General features: G+C 43.6%; 1 protein-coding gene across 1 annotated transcript in view; it reads left to right on the forward strand.

Annotated features, from left to right (window-relative positions):
• Nucleotides 1-13,509, forward strand: part of LOC137428338 (uncharacterized) — a 116,633-nt gene that overhangs the window by 54,234 nt on the left and 48,890 nt on the right. Inside the window, exons 23-56 of the mRNA XM_078779076.1 lie at nucleotides 1,327-1,461; nucleotides 2,892-3,017; nucleotides 4,246-4,431; nucleotides 4,521-4,706; nucleotides 4,798-4,983; nucleotides 5,076-5,261; nucleotides 5,354-5,539; nucleotides 5,627-5,812; nucleotides 5,901-6,086; nucleotides 6,179-6,364; nucleotides 6,458-6,643; nucleotides 6,736-6,921; nucleotides 7,010-7,195; nucleotides 7,286-7,471; nucleotides 7,565-7,750; nucleotides 7,837-8,019; nucleotides 8,116-8,301; nucleotides 8,386-8,571; nucleotides 8,658-8,843; nucleotides 8,930-9,112; nucleotides 9,209-9,394; nucleotides 9,487-9,672; nucleotides 9,759-9,944; nucleotides 10,031-10,213; nucleotides 10,310-10,495; nucleotides 10,588-10,773; nucleotides 10,860-11,045; nucleotides 11,140-11,325; nucleotides 11,415-11,600; nucleotides 12,174-12,359; nucleotides 12,444-12,629; nucleotides 12,724-12,909; nucleotides 13,002-13,187; nucleotides 13,280-13,465. Of these exons, the coding sequence (XP_078635202.1) occupies nucleotides 1,327-1,461; nucleotides 2,892-3,017; nucleotides 4,246-4,431; nucleotides 4,521-4,706; nucleotides 4,798-4,983; nucleotides 5,076-5,261; nucleotides 5,354-5,539; nucleotides 5,627-5,812; nucleotides 5,901-6,086; nucleotides 6,179-6,364; nucleotides 6,458-6,643; nucleotides 6,736-6,921; nucleotides 7,010-7,195; nucleotides 7,286-7,471; nucleotides 7,565-7,750; nucleotides 7,837-8,019; nucleotides 8,116-8,301; nucleotides 8,386-8,571; nucleotides 8,658-8,843; nucleotides 8,930-9,112; nucleotides 9,209-9,394; nucleotides 9,487-9,672; nucleotides 9,759-9,944; nucleotides 10,031-10,213; nucleotides 10,310-10,495; nucleotides 10,588-10,773; nucleotides 10,860-11,045; nucleotides 11,140-11,325; nucleotides 11,415-11,600; nucleotides 12,174-12,359; nucleotides 12,444-12,629; nucleotides 12,724-12,909; nucleotides 13,002-13,187; nucleotides 13,280-13,465 (6,204 nt within the window). The remainder of the gene's footprint in view (nucleotides 1-1,326; nucleotides 1,462-2,891; nucleotides 3,018-4,245; nucleotides 4,432-4,520; nucleotides 4,707-4,797; nucleotides 4,984-5,075; nucleotides 5,262-5,353; nucleotides 5,540-5,626; nucleotides 5,813-5,900; nucleotides 6,087-6,178; nucleotides 6,365-6,457; nucleotides 6,644-6,735; nucleotides 6,922-7,009; nucleotides 7,196-7,285; nucleotides 7,472-7,564; nucleotides 7,751-7,836; nucleotides 8,020-8,115; nucleotides 8,302-8,385; nucleotides 8,572-8,657; nucleotides 8,844-8,929; nucleotides 9,113-9,208; nucleotides 9,395-9,486; nucleotides 9,673-9,758; nucleotides 9,945-10,030; nucleotides 10,214-10,309; nucleotides 10,496-10,587; nucleotides 10,774-10,859; nucleotides 11,046-11,139; nucleotides 11,326-11,414; nucleotides 11,601-12,173; nucleotides 12,360-12,443; nucleotides 12,630-12,723; nucleotides 12,910-13,001; nucleotides 13,188-13,279; nucleotides 13,466-13,509) is intronic.

Raw genomic sequence — 13,509 nt, forward strand, 5'->3', positions numbered from 1 at the left:
GTGCCCAGGTGTACGTCTGTACGATCAATTGCGCTCTTCGACAAAAAATTAAAAAATTCGCTGGATCACGCTGCTTCAAACTTTAAGATGCATTGCATCCATCTTTTGCGAATCGATCGCATTGTTGGACGGATGGCCTCGATTTAAGCTGTGTTGACTGGTGCAGATGGCCACAGCACTACTCGCGTTACTCAGGAATTTAAAGCAATGAATTGGTTACTTGATAGTGCAAAGTTTATTTCCATTCCTTTCAACTGGATCAGCTCGTATCTTTAAAAACATGCTCTGTTGCTGTTGCACTTCCTCCTTCTGCTCTTTTCAGCCTATCGCCCTAGGTCGGGGGTCTGCATCCTGCGGCTCCGGAGCCGCACACGTCCCTTTAATGACGTGTGTGGCTCCCAACCCTGCGAGATCGATTCCTCATTTTTCCTCATCAATTTTCAGAAAAATTTGTGTTGTGAAATGATAAACATGAAAATGTATCTGATTAGCGGTGAATTCTGCAAGCGTGACTTACACATTGTTGCCCACATATAGTCTGTTACACGGTTATTTCTCTCATCTTGTGTGCAATAGTGCAACCTCAACTTCTTGCACATCTTCAACCTCCAGCCTCAGATTAGAATTCGAACCCCCCTTGTAAAAAGCTAAAAAGCCTGTCCCTTGCTTGGCAGGTAAGCCCAAATCCCAATAATGAACGACTTTTATCTGAAGTGTATCTGTCTGTCTCTGTGTGTGCCTGTTTGTGTGTGTCTGGTAGAGATAGCATGCTTACCTTTAGGCTGTCTTGTCTGGGTTCAATTCCCAACCTCACCCACAGTCTGATTGGTGCTTCTTTATTGTGAGAATCACAAGTGTCGAAGCTGTAATTGATTTGAAACTGAAGTGCAAGCACGCAAAGCACCATTTGGGCTTCAAAAGAGCTCGATATAAATAATATAACCACCTTTAGAGGCCATTTTTCGGGAACCGTGGTTGTTGTTGTTTTTCGGTCCCCTTTTTGAAGCAATGTTTTACGGCCGGATGCCCTTCCTGACGCCAACCCTTTTTGCCGCCTTTAACGACAAACAGGGAATTACCAGTGAACTGGTACTCAATTAGCCGACCTCGGAAGGATGACAGGCTGAGTCAACCCCCCTGGCGTTAATTCAGCGATCGACCGGGATTCTAACCCAGGATCCTAGGATCCTAAGCTGGCACCCTAGCCGCTAGCCCAACACCAGGCTTCAAAAGAGCTCGATCAGATAGCAATTCCTTTTCTGTTTAATATTTTTATTTTCTATTTGATGCTTTTGGTTTTTAATCCATGTTACTCATTTTTTTCAGTGCATCCAAGCACAAGGAGATTTGCTGGCTACACAGAATTTGTTGAAGAAAACCAAGAAGACCGTAGTTAAACTTCAGCAGGCCGTGGAGAACAAAGAGATGAAACTTTGCTTGAAAAGCGAATCCAAATCTCAGGTTTGTTTGGTTGTTCAATTTTGTCTCTATATGTCACCAGCAAAAGTACCCGTCGCTTTGGATTTAATCAAAAGACAGCATGTTCTACTTTGCAAACATTCTGCTCGATTCACTCTATCATTGGCCCAAGGACATCTTCCATTTGCTTGGAAGTCAGCTGACATCACCTTCATCAACCACCCTTACTGATTATATATGGTGTGAGCAAAAATCACTTCTTCACTGTGAAGCTCAGTGCTGGATGCTTTGGTTTGAACCTCTGCTTAAAATGAGTGACATGAAACATTTGGAAAATATCAAATTGTATTTAATACTGGATACCACCCGGTAGCGCATACACAATACACATTTACATGGACAGAGTTGGGCTTTTCTGCCAATCCTAAACCCCTTCCCCCAGGTATGTTACCCACATAAAATGCTACTTTGGGGTACCCTTGGGAAACATGTAAAATTTGATGGATTTGGTTCAGTATGGTTATGCCTCGCCAATGAAGTCGCCGTAAGCATTGTTTTCAGGTTTTGTCCGTCCGTCCATCTGTCCGTGATAACTTAAGAACGGCTGAATGGATCCAAGTCAAACTTGGTACATGTATGCAGAATGATGTAAAGCTGAACTGATTCTATTTTGGGGTCCAAAGATCAGAGCTCATGTTAGGTAAAACTTCTGTTATCGAGCTAATTTGTGAACCAGTGATGGGATTTTCACCAAACGTGGTGTAACTATATATTATGATGCAAAGGTGAACTGATTAGATTTTGAGGTCAAGAGGTCAAAGGTCAGAGGTCATGTTAAATACTTATTTAGCTACTGCGATAACTTACGAACGTCTGGAGGAATCGAAGCCAAACTTCGTACAGGTATGTATAATGATGCAAGGATGAATTTATTATATTTTTTGGTCAAGATCTCAAAGGTCATGTTAAGTACATATTTAATTTTGAAAGCATTTTAAACTTTAGAAAATTTCCTCCATGAATCAGCTACCACTGGGAACCTATCACCTATCCCCCTTTTTCAAGAGGAAGTAGAAGTATTGATGATATTTTGTTCAGTAGCTTGATGTGTTCCTAACCCTCCGTAATTGCCCCCTCGGTTTATTCATTGCATCACTATTGATTGGCAGAGGGGCAAGCCTAAGAAGAAAGATTCCAATGTGATATTTTTGATTTGTTCAGTTTATTGTTTGGTCATTTTAGCTGAGAATGCAAATGTTTTAAAGTGTACGAATCTGATTGAACAATTTTTTTTGGATTCAAATTTGGCAGATGGACAGTTTTAACAAAATCTGAAATTTCTGTTCATTGGTTGAAATGACAAATGTCCCCTTGAATATGCAGATTTATGTAATACTTCTTGAATAAACAAATACTGTTTGGTTGAATTTCTTCTCTATGTACCTTTACCTCTCCATTTGCCCTAACCTCAGAACTTAGAGAATGACGGTGACAATCTCCAAACGAATGGTGCTCAAACCCATGAACTCTGTGAGCAAAAATCTTCTGAAACTGAGAGGATGAGCCTACAAGTTGTGAAACTTCAGGAATCTAAACAGGTTGGAATCATTTTGTTACCTCTTTCACCGAAGGTGGACAGAGGTTATGTTTTCACCTGTTTGCTTGTCTGTCTGTGAGCAGAATATCTCAAGGAGCTCATGATGGATTTGGACAAAACTTTGTTGATAGGTTCGGTGTGTGACCAGGATAAATTGGTTAGGTTTTGATGAAGAACCGGATCCGGATCCGAGAGTATTGTATGTGATTCTTCACCATTGATTTATTTGGGCGAAAAACTATATACAACACGGTATCTAAACATCTGGACAGATTTTAGCGGACAGGTTGGGTATGTCAAGGACGAATCGATTTGATTTTTGTGAAGATCCGAATTTGTATCCAGCCTATTAATTAGTGGGATACAAAACGTAAACTCTTCAGACTGGCAGAGGTATGCGCGCTACCGAGTGCCGTTCTAGTTTTCCCTTTTGTTTCTCTCCAGTAACTGCAATAGCAAACAATTCTTTAATTTCCAAGCCAATCCTCTTCAAATTTAGAATTTAGGTGCAATGCTCCATCACATCTGGGATCCCCCAACCCCCTTTATTTGTATATTTGTTTATTGTACAGTGTCGAGACTCGTGGAAGAGCTAGAACAGAACAAAAAGAACAGTGGAAATATGGCTGCAAACACACCAACTTGACAAAACAAAGGGACAAACAAAGGGTTGAGGGACAAAACAGAGGGAGACTTGAAGAATGACGTAAAGGGGAAGGTAAATGAGGTGGACAAGATTGTCACAGCAACAAACACGCAGACGTTGAAGGAAAAACTGGGAACTCGGAAATATGTGGGCTTCGAGATGTTGAGTTAGAAACGAGTTCGAAAGATCATGACTATGGATGGAACAAATGAGCGGAGGTGAGCAGCGAGTCTGTATTTTGGGACTTTCACCGGAAGAGGGTTACTGGTGGCCCGCTTGCCCCCTGCAGAAACCTTGAGGGAGAGAGTTAAGACAGCCTGCAAGAGGGGGCAAGACAAGAAAAGGAGGTGATAGAAGACAGAGCCCAAAAACCGACTTGCGATGTGTGTCTGCATACATGTACTGAAGATATAACTGACAAGGGAACTCCTACATGTCATGGATGTGCGTTAACCTGGGGGCCAGTTCCAAAACTGTCACAATAATATAGGTCTCGATCCATAATTCATTTCACTCACTTGATCGAAGGTGTTTGTCACCTCGCTCCTGGGTCGTGACATCAACTTGTTTGCCTTGTTTGCAGGTGCTTGAAGCTCAGCTTTTGGCTGCCCAAAGGAACTCTGAGGAATTGGCAAATAAACTGGAGGAAGCACAGTGTCTGCTTGAGGAGAAGGATGCCCTGAGTAGCAGTCATGCCCAATGTATAGGCAGTGAGAAAAGGATGCAGGAGGAGCTTCTTCAACTCCAGGACAAAGTTGAACAATCGAAGGTAAGGTTCCTTATATTGAAATTGCTTGGTTCAAGGAGGGTTTGAAATTTTGCTTTTGACGCGACATCAAGTTGCTCGACTGTGTCCAGGTCCTTCAAGCCCAGCTTTTGGCTGCTCACATGCACTCTGGTGAATTGTCAAATAAACTAGAAGAAGTACAGAATCTGCTTGAGGAGAAGGATGCCCTGAGTCACAATCTAGCTGAAATCATGGACAATGAGAAAAGGATGCAAGAGGAGCTAGTCCAACTCAAGGGAAAGGCTGAACAATTGAAGGTAAGGTTCCCTTTGCTCAAATTGCTTGGTTGAAGGTGTTTGTCAATGTTCCGTTTTCAGGGACATCAAATTGCCCAACTGATGTGTGCAGGTGCTTGAAGCTCAGCTTTTGGCTGCCCAGATGCACTCTGAGGAATTGTCAAATAAAATTGAGGAAAGACAGAGTCCACTTGAGGAGAAGGATGCCTTGAGTAGCAGGCTGGCCGAAAGTATGGACAGTGAGAAAAGGATGCAGGAGGAGCTTCTCCAACTCCAGGAGAAGGTTGAACAAATTAAGGCAAGATTCCTCATATTGAATATACTTGGTTTAAGGGGTTTGTTGTTGTTAATTTTCCACCCAACATAAACTTGTTCTACTGATGTGTGCAGGTCCTTGAAGCTCAGCTTTTGGCTGCCCAGATGCACTCCGAGGAATTGTCAAATAAACTTGAAGAAGTACAGCGTTTGCTTGAGGAGAAGGATGCTCTGAATAGCAGTCTATTCAAAAGTGTGGACAATGAGAAAAAGATGCAGGAGGAGCTTCTCCAACTCCAGGACCAGGTCGAACAATCAAAGGTAAGGTTCCTTTTGTTCAAATTACTTTGTTCAAGGTGTTTGTCATTGTTCATTTTCCAACTGATATCAAGTTGCTCGGGTGATGTGTGCAGGTTCTTGAAGCTCAGCTTTTGGCTGCCCAGATGTACTCAAGGGAATTGTCAAATAAACTTGAAGAAATGCACAGTCTCCTTGAGGAGAAGGATGCTTTGAGTAGCAGTCTAACCGAAAGTGTGGACAATGAGAAAAGGATGCAGGAGGAACTTCTACAACTCAAGAACCAGGTCGAAAAATCAAACGTAAGGCTCCTTTTGTTTAAATTGTTTCAAGGGGTTCGTCATTGTTCACTTCCACCCGACATCAAATTCCTTGACTGATGTGTGCAGGTCGTTGAAGCTCAGCTTTTGGCTTCCAAGATGCACTCCAAAAAATTATCAGATAAACTAGTGGAACTGCAGAGTTTGCTTGAGGAGAAGGAAGCCCTGAGTAGCAGTCTCGCCGAAAGTATGGACAAGGAGAGAAGGATGCAGGAGGAGCTACTACAACTTCATCACCAGGTAGAAAAATTGACGGTAAGGTTCCTTTTGTTCCAATTGGTTCAAGGGGTTTGTCGTTGTTCACTTTCCACCCGACGTCAAATTCCTGGACTGATGTGTGCAGGTCATTGAAGCTCAGCTTTTGGATTCCCAGATGCATTCTGAGGAATTGTCAAATATACTAGAAGGAACACAGAGTCTGCTTCAAGGCAAGGTTGCCCTGAGTAGGAGCCTGGCTGAAAGTAAGGACAGTGAGAAAAGGATGCAGGAGGAGCTTCTCCAACTCCAGGATCAGGTCGAACAATCAAAGGTAAGGCTCCTTGTGTTCAAATTTCGAGGTTCAAGTGTTTTGGCATTGTTCACTCTCCACCCGACATCAACTTGCTCGACTGATGTGTGTAGGTGCTTGAAGCTCAGCTTTTGGCTTCCCAGATGCATTCTGAGGAATTGTCAAATAAACTTAGGGAAGCACAGAGTCTGCTTGAAGAGAAGGACACCCTAAGCAGCAGTCTCACTGAAAATATGACCGATGAGAAAATGATCGAAGAGGAGCTTCTGAAACTCCAGGGCAAGTTTGAACCAATGAAGGTAAGGTTCCTTGTGTTCACATTACTCGGTTCGAGGGGGTTTTTTCATTGTCTGCTTCCACCCAACATCAAATTATTCGACTGCTGTGTGCAGGTGCTTGAAGTTCAGCTTTTGGCTTCCCAGATGTACTCTGAGGAATTGTCAAATAAACTTGAAGGAACACAGAGTCTGCTTGAGGAGAAGGATGCCATTGGTGTGAGCCTGGCTGAAAATATGGAAAGTGAGAAAAGGATGCAGGAGGAGCTTCACCAACTCCAGGACAAAATCGAACAATCAAAGGTAAGGTTCCTTGTGTTCATATTACTTGTATGAAGAGTTATGTCATTGTTCACCTTCCACCTGACATGAAATTGCTTGACCGATGTGTGTAGGTGCTTGAAGCTCAGCTTTTGGCTTCCCAGGTGCACTCTGAGGAATTGTCAAATAAAGTTGAGGACATACGAACTCTACTTGAGGAGAAGGAAGCTTTGAGTTGCAGTCTTGCCGAAAGTATGGGCAGTGAGAAAAGAATGCAGGAGGAGCTACTCCAAATCCAGGACCAGGTCAAACGATCCAAAGTAAGAATCCTTCTTTTCCAGTTGATTCAAGGGGTTTGTCATTGTTCACTTTCCACCAGACGTCAAATTCCTGGACTGATGTGTGCAGGTTATTGAAGCTCAGCTTTTGGATTCCCAGAAGCACTGCAATGAATTGTCAAATAATCTAGTGGAAGTGCAGAGTTTGCTTGAGGAAAAGGAGGCCCTGAGCAGCTGTCTCGCCGAAAGTATGGATAGTGAGAAAAGGATGCAGGAGGAGTTACTCCAACTCAATCAACAGGTCGAACAATCAAAAGTAAGGTTCCTTTTGTTGAAATGACTGTTCAAGAGTTTTGTCATTGTTCACCTTCCACCTGACATGAAATTGCTTGACCGATGTGTGCAGGTGCTTGAAGCTCAGCTTTTGGCTTCCCAGATACACTCTAAGGAATTGTCAAATAAACTTGAAGGAACATGGAGTCTGCTTGAGGAGAAGGATGCCATTAGTGCGAGCCTGGCTGAAAATATGGAAAGTGAGAAAAGGATGCAGGAGGAGCTTCTCCAATTCCAGGACCAGGTTGAACAATCAAAGGTAGGGCTCCTCGTGTTCACATTATTTGTTTCAAGAGTTTTGTCATTGTTCACTTTCCACCCGGCAACTAATTGCTCGACTGATGGTGTGCAGGTGCTTGAAGCTAAGCTTTTGGCTACCCAGGTGCATTCTGAGGAATTGTCAAATAAAGTGGAAGAAGTACAGAGTCTGCTTAAGGAGAAGGACACCCTAAGCAGCAGCCGAGCTGAAAGTTTGGCCAATGAGAAAATGATAGAAGAGGAGCTTCTAAAACTCAAGGACAAGGTTGAACAATTGAAGGTATGGTGGTGTGTTAAAATTAGTTGGTTTGAGAGGTTTGTCAATGTTCGTTTAAATCCGCCATGAAATTCCTGGTCTGTGTGCAGGTGCTTGAAGCTCAGCTTTTGGCTTCCCAGATGCACCCTGAGGAATTGTCAAATAAAGTAGAAGTGAAGAGTCTGCTTGAGGAGAAGGACACCCTGAGTAGCAGTCTTGTTAAAAGTGTGGACAATGAGAAAATGATGCAGGAGGAGCTGCGCAATCTCCAGGACCAGGTCGAACAAATGAAGGTGAGGCTGCTTATGTTCAAATTAATTGGTTCAATGGGGTTTTTTTTCATTGGTCGCTTTCCACCCAACATCAAATTATTTTACTGATGTGTGCAGGTGCTTGAAGCTCGGCTTTTGGCTGCCCAGATGCACTCCGAAATATTGTCAAATGAAGTAGAAGAGGTGAAGAGTCTGCTTGAGGAAAAGGACACCCTGAATAGCAGTCTGGCTGAAATCATTGACAATGAGAAAAGGATGCAGGAGGAGCTTCTCAAACTCAACGACCAGGTTGAACAAGCAAAGGTAAGGCACATTTTGTTCAAATTACTTGGTTCAAGGGGGTTGTCTTTTTTTCCCGACATCAAGTTGCTCAACTAATGTGTGCAGTTGCTCGAAGCTCAGCTTTTGGCTTCCCAGAAGCTTTCTGAGCAATTGTCAAATAAACTTGAGGAAATGCGGAGTCTGCTGGAGGAGAACGACGCCTTAAGTAGCAGTCTAACCGAAAGTGTGGACAATGAGAAAAGGATGCAGGAGGCACTACTCCAACTCCAGGACAAGGTCGAGCAATCAAAGGTGGGGTTCCTTTTCGAAATAGTTGGTTCATGGTGTTCATTGTTTGCTTTCCACCCAACATCAAATTGCTCGACTGATGTGTGCAGGTGCTCGAAGCTCAGCTTTTGGATTCTCAGGTGCATTCCAAGGAATTGTCAAATAAAGTAGAAGTAGTACAGAGTCTGCTAAAGGAGAAGGACACCCTAAGCAGCAGACAAGTTGAAAGTTTGGCCAATGAGAAAATTATAGAAGAGGAGCTTCTCAAATTCGAGGACAAGGTTGAACAATTGAAGGTAAGGTGGTGTGTTCAAATTAGTTGGTTTGAGGGGTTTGTCAATTTTCTTTTAAATCCGCCATGAAATTCCTCTTCTGTGTGCAGGTGCTTGAAGCTCAGCTTTTGGCTTCCCAGATGCACCCTGAGGAATTGTCAAATAAAGTAGAAGTGAAGAGTCTGCTTGAGGAGAAGGACACCCTGAGTAGCAGTCTTGTTAAAAGTGTGGACAATGAGAAAATGATGCAGGAGGAGCTGCGCAATCTCCAGGACCAGGTCGAACAAATGAAGGTGAGGCTGCTTATGTTCAAATTAATTGGTTCAATGGGGTTTTTTTTCATTGGTCGCTTTCCACCCAACATCAAATTATTTTACTGATGTGTGCAGGTGCTTGAAGCTCGGCTTTTGGCTGCCCAGATGCACTCCGAAATATTGTCAAATGAAGTAGCAGAGGTGAAGAGTCTGCTTGAGGAAAAGGACACCCTGAATAGCAGTCTGGCTGAAATCATGGACAATGAGAAACGGATGCAGGAGGAGCTTCTCCAAGTCAACGACCAGGTTGAACAATCAAAGGTAAGGTTCCTATTGTTCAAATTACTTGGGTCAAGGGGTTTGTCTTTCTTCGCTTTCTTCCTGACATCACGTTGCTCAACTAATGTGTGCAGCTGCTCGAAGCTCAGCTTTTGGCTTCCCAAAAGCATTCTGAGCAATTGTCAAATAAACTTGAGGAAATGCAGAGTCTGCTTGAGGAGAACGACACCTTGAGTAGCAGTCTAACCGAAAGTGTGGACAATGAGAAAAGGATGCAGGAGGCACTACTCCAACTCCAGGACAAGGTCGAGCAATCAAAGGTGGGGTTCCTTTTCGAAATAGTTGGTTCATGGTGTTCATTGTTTGCTTTCCACCCAACATCAAATTGCTCGACTGATGTGTGCAGGTGCTCGAAGCTCAGCTTTTGGATTCTCAGGTGCATTCCAAGGAATTGTCAAATAAAGTAGAAGTAGTACAGAGTCTGCTAAAGGAGAAGGACACCCTAAGCAGCAGACAAGTTGAAAGTTTGGCCAATGAGAAAATTATAGAAGAGGAGCTTCTCAAATTCGAGGACAAGGTTGAACAATTGAAGGTAAGGTGGTGTGTTCAAATTAGTTGGTTTGAGGGGTTTGTCAATTTTCTTTTAAATCCGCCATGAAATTCCTCTTCTGTGTGCAGGTGCTTGAAGCTCAGCTTTTGGCTTCCCAGATGCACCCTGAGGAATTGTCAAATAAAGTAGAAGTGAAGAGTCTGCTTGAGGAGAAGGACACCCTGAGTAGCAGTCTTGTTAAAAGTGTGGACAATGAGAAAATGATGCAGGAGGAGCTGCGCAATCTCCAGGACCAGGTCGAACAAATGAAGGTGAGGCTGCTTATGTTCAAATTAATTGGTTCAATGGGGTTTTTTTTCATTGGTCGCTTTCCACCCAACATCAAATTATTTTACTGATGTGTGCAGGTGCTTGAAGCTCGGCTTTTGGCTGCCCAGATGCACTCCGAAATATTGTCAAATGAAGTAGCAGAGGTGAAGAGTCTGCTTGAGGAAAAGGACACCCTGAATAGCAGTCTGGCTGAAATCATGGACAATGAGAAACGGATGCAGGAGGAGCTTCTCCAAGTCAACGACCAGGTTGAACAATCAAAGGTAAGGTTCCTATTGTTCAAATTACTTGGGTCAAGGGGTTTGTCTTTCTTCGCTTTCTTCCTGACATCACGTTGCTCAACTAATGTGTGCAGCTGCTCGAAGCTCAGCTTTTGGCTTCCCAAAAGCATTCTGAGCAATTGTCAAATAAACTTGAGGAAATGCAGAGTCTGCTTGAGGAGAACGACACCTTGAGTAGCAGTCTAACCGAAAGTGTGGACAATGAGAAAAGGATGCAGGAGGCACTACTCCAACTCCAGGATGATGTCGAGCAATCAAAGGTAGGGTTCCTTTTCAAAATAGTTGGTTCATGGTGTTAATTGTTTGCTTTCCACCCAACATCAAATTGCTCAACTGATGTGTGCAGGTGCTTGAAGCTCAGCTTTTGGATTCTCAGGTACATTCTGAGGAATTATCAAATAAAGCAGAAGAAGTGCAGAGTCTGCTTGAGGAGAAGGATGCGCTGAGTCAGAGCCTGGCCAAAATGGTGGACAATGAGAAAAATATGCAGGACGAACTTCTCCAGCTCCAGGACCAAATCGAACAATCGAAGGCAACTCCTTGTGTTCAAATTTCACTACTCTGTTTAATCGGTTTATCATTACTGGCTTTCACCTGATATCAAATTGCTCGACTTGTGTGTGCAGGTCTTAGAAGCTCAGCTTTTGGCTTCCCATGTGCACTCTGAGGATTTGTCAAAGAAACTTGAAGAAGTACAGAATCTGCTTGAGGAGAAGGATGCCCTGAGTCACAATCTAGCTGAAATCATGGACAATGAGAAAAGGATGCAAGAGGAGCTACTCCAACTGAAGGACCAGGTGGAACAATCGAAGGTAAGGTCCGATGTGTTCACATTACTTGATTCAAGGGGTTTGTCATTCTTCGCTTTCCACCTGACAAGTTGCTCGGTTGATGTGCACAGGTGCTTGAAGCTGAGCTTTTGGCTTCCCAGATGCACTCTGAGGAATTGTCAAATAAACTTGAAGAAATGCAAAGTTCGCTTGAGGAAAAGGACACTCTAAGGCGCAGTCTTGCTGAAATTACGGACAATGAGAAAAGTATGCTAGAGGAGCTACTCCAAATGCAGGACCAGGTCAAACAATCAAAGGTAATGTGCTAGTCCGTGGGCTGAGTAGGGTTTACATGCACCCCCCCCCCCCCCCCCCACGACTTAACTTCCCGGGTATGTCCATGTACCCCCCACCCAAGAGGTTAGGAAAAACCATGTTAACAGAAAAAAAAACTCATTCCCTCATAGTTTGACCTCTGGTGACCTCATTAGTGACCTCATTTGCATATAACACATCATTGTAAAGAGTGTCCCAGGACAAACATTTTGAGGGGTCATATGCAACCATAGGATGACTAGGTAAAATGTTATGGCCATTTGAATTTCACCTACCCCTAATTTTCGGAAATCACCGACACAGGGGGGTAACATCAAAATATGCGTGGGAGGTACCTTGGGAATGAGTTTTCTTTCTGTTAACATGGTTTTTCCTAACCCCTAGGGTGGGGGGTACATGGACATACCCGGGAAGTTAAGTTGTGGGGGGGGGGGGGGTGCATGTAAACCCTACTCAGCCCATGGACTATTCCTTTTCTTCATATTACTTGGTTCAATGGATTCGTCATTGTTCACTTTCCAACCGATATGAAATTGCTTCATTGTTATGTGCAGGTCCTTGAAGCTCGGCTTTTGGCTGCCCAGATGCACTCTGAGGAATTGTCACATAAATTGGAAGAAATGCAATGTCTCCTTCAAGAGAAGGACACTCTGAGTAGCAGTCTGGCTGAAAGTATGGACAATGAGAAAAGGATGCAGGGTCAGCTTCTCAAACTCCAGGACAAGGTTGAACAATCGAAGGTAAGAATCCTTCTGTTCAAATTACTTCGTTCAAGGTGTTTGTGCTTTCCACCCGACATCAAGTTGCTTGGCTGATGTGTGCAGGTGCTTGAAGCTCAGCTATTGGCTTCCCAGATGCACTCTGAGAAATTGTCAAATAAAGTAGAAGAAGTGCAGAGGCTGCTTGAGGAGAAGGATGCCCTGAGAAGGAGCCTTTCCAAAATTGTTGACAATGAGAAAGTGATGCAGGATGAGCTTCTCAAACTCCAGGACATGGTTGAACAATCCAAGGTAAGGTTGCTTATGTTCAAATTGCAGTTTTGTGAAATGGGTTTCTCATTACTTGCTTCCACCTGACATCAAATTGCTCGACTGATGTGTGCAGGTCCTTGAAGCTCAGCTTTTGGCTTCGCAGATGAATTCCGAAGAATTGTCAAATAAACTTGAAGAAGTGAAGCGTCTGCTCAAGGAGAAGGACGGTCTGAGCAGCAAGTTATCTGAAATTGTGGAGAATGAAAAACGGATGCAGGAGGAGCTTCTCCAACTCCAGGACCAGGTCGAACAATCAAAGGTAAGGTTCCTTGTTTTAAAATGACTTTGTTAAATGGGTTGGCCATTGTTCCCTTTCCACCTGACGTCAAGTTGCTTGGGTGATGTGTGCAGGTGCTTGAAGCTCAGCTTTTGGCTTCCCAGATGCACTCTGAGGAATTGTCAAATAAACTTGAAGAAATGCAAAGTCCACTTGAGGAGAAGGACACCTTGAGTAGCAATCTCGCTGAAAGTTTGAACAATGAAAAACGGATGCAGGAGGAGCTTCTCCAACTCCAGGACCAGGTCGAACAATCAAAGGTAAGGTTCCTTGTTTTAAAATAACTTTGTTAAATGGGTTGGCCATTGTTCCCTTTCCACATGACGTCGAGTTGCTCGGTTGATGTGTGCAGGTGCTTGAAGCTCAGCTTTTGGCTTCCCAAATGCACTCTACTGAATTGGCAAATAAGCTGGAGGAAGTACCGAGTCTGCTTGAGAAGAAGGATGCCCTGACTTGCAGTTTAACTGAAAGTATGGACAATGAGAAGGCGATACAGGAGGAGCTTCTCCAACTCCAGTACCAGGTCGAACAATCGAAGGTAAAGTTCCTCATGTTCAAATTTATTGGTTCAAGGTGTTTGTA

This window comes from Myxine glutinosa, chromosome 5, assembly GCF_964187855.1.
Source record: "Myxine glutinosa chromosome 5, kmMyxGlut1.1, whole genome shotgun sequence".
Taxonomy (NCBI): Eukaryota; Metazoa; Chordata; class Myxini; order Myxiniformes; family Myxinidae; genus Myxine; species Myxine glutinosa.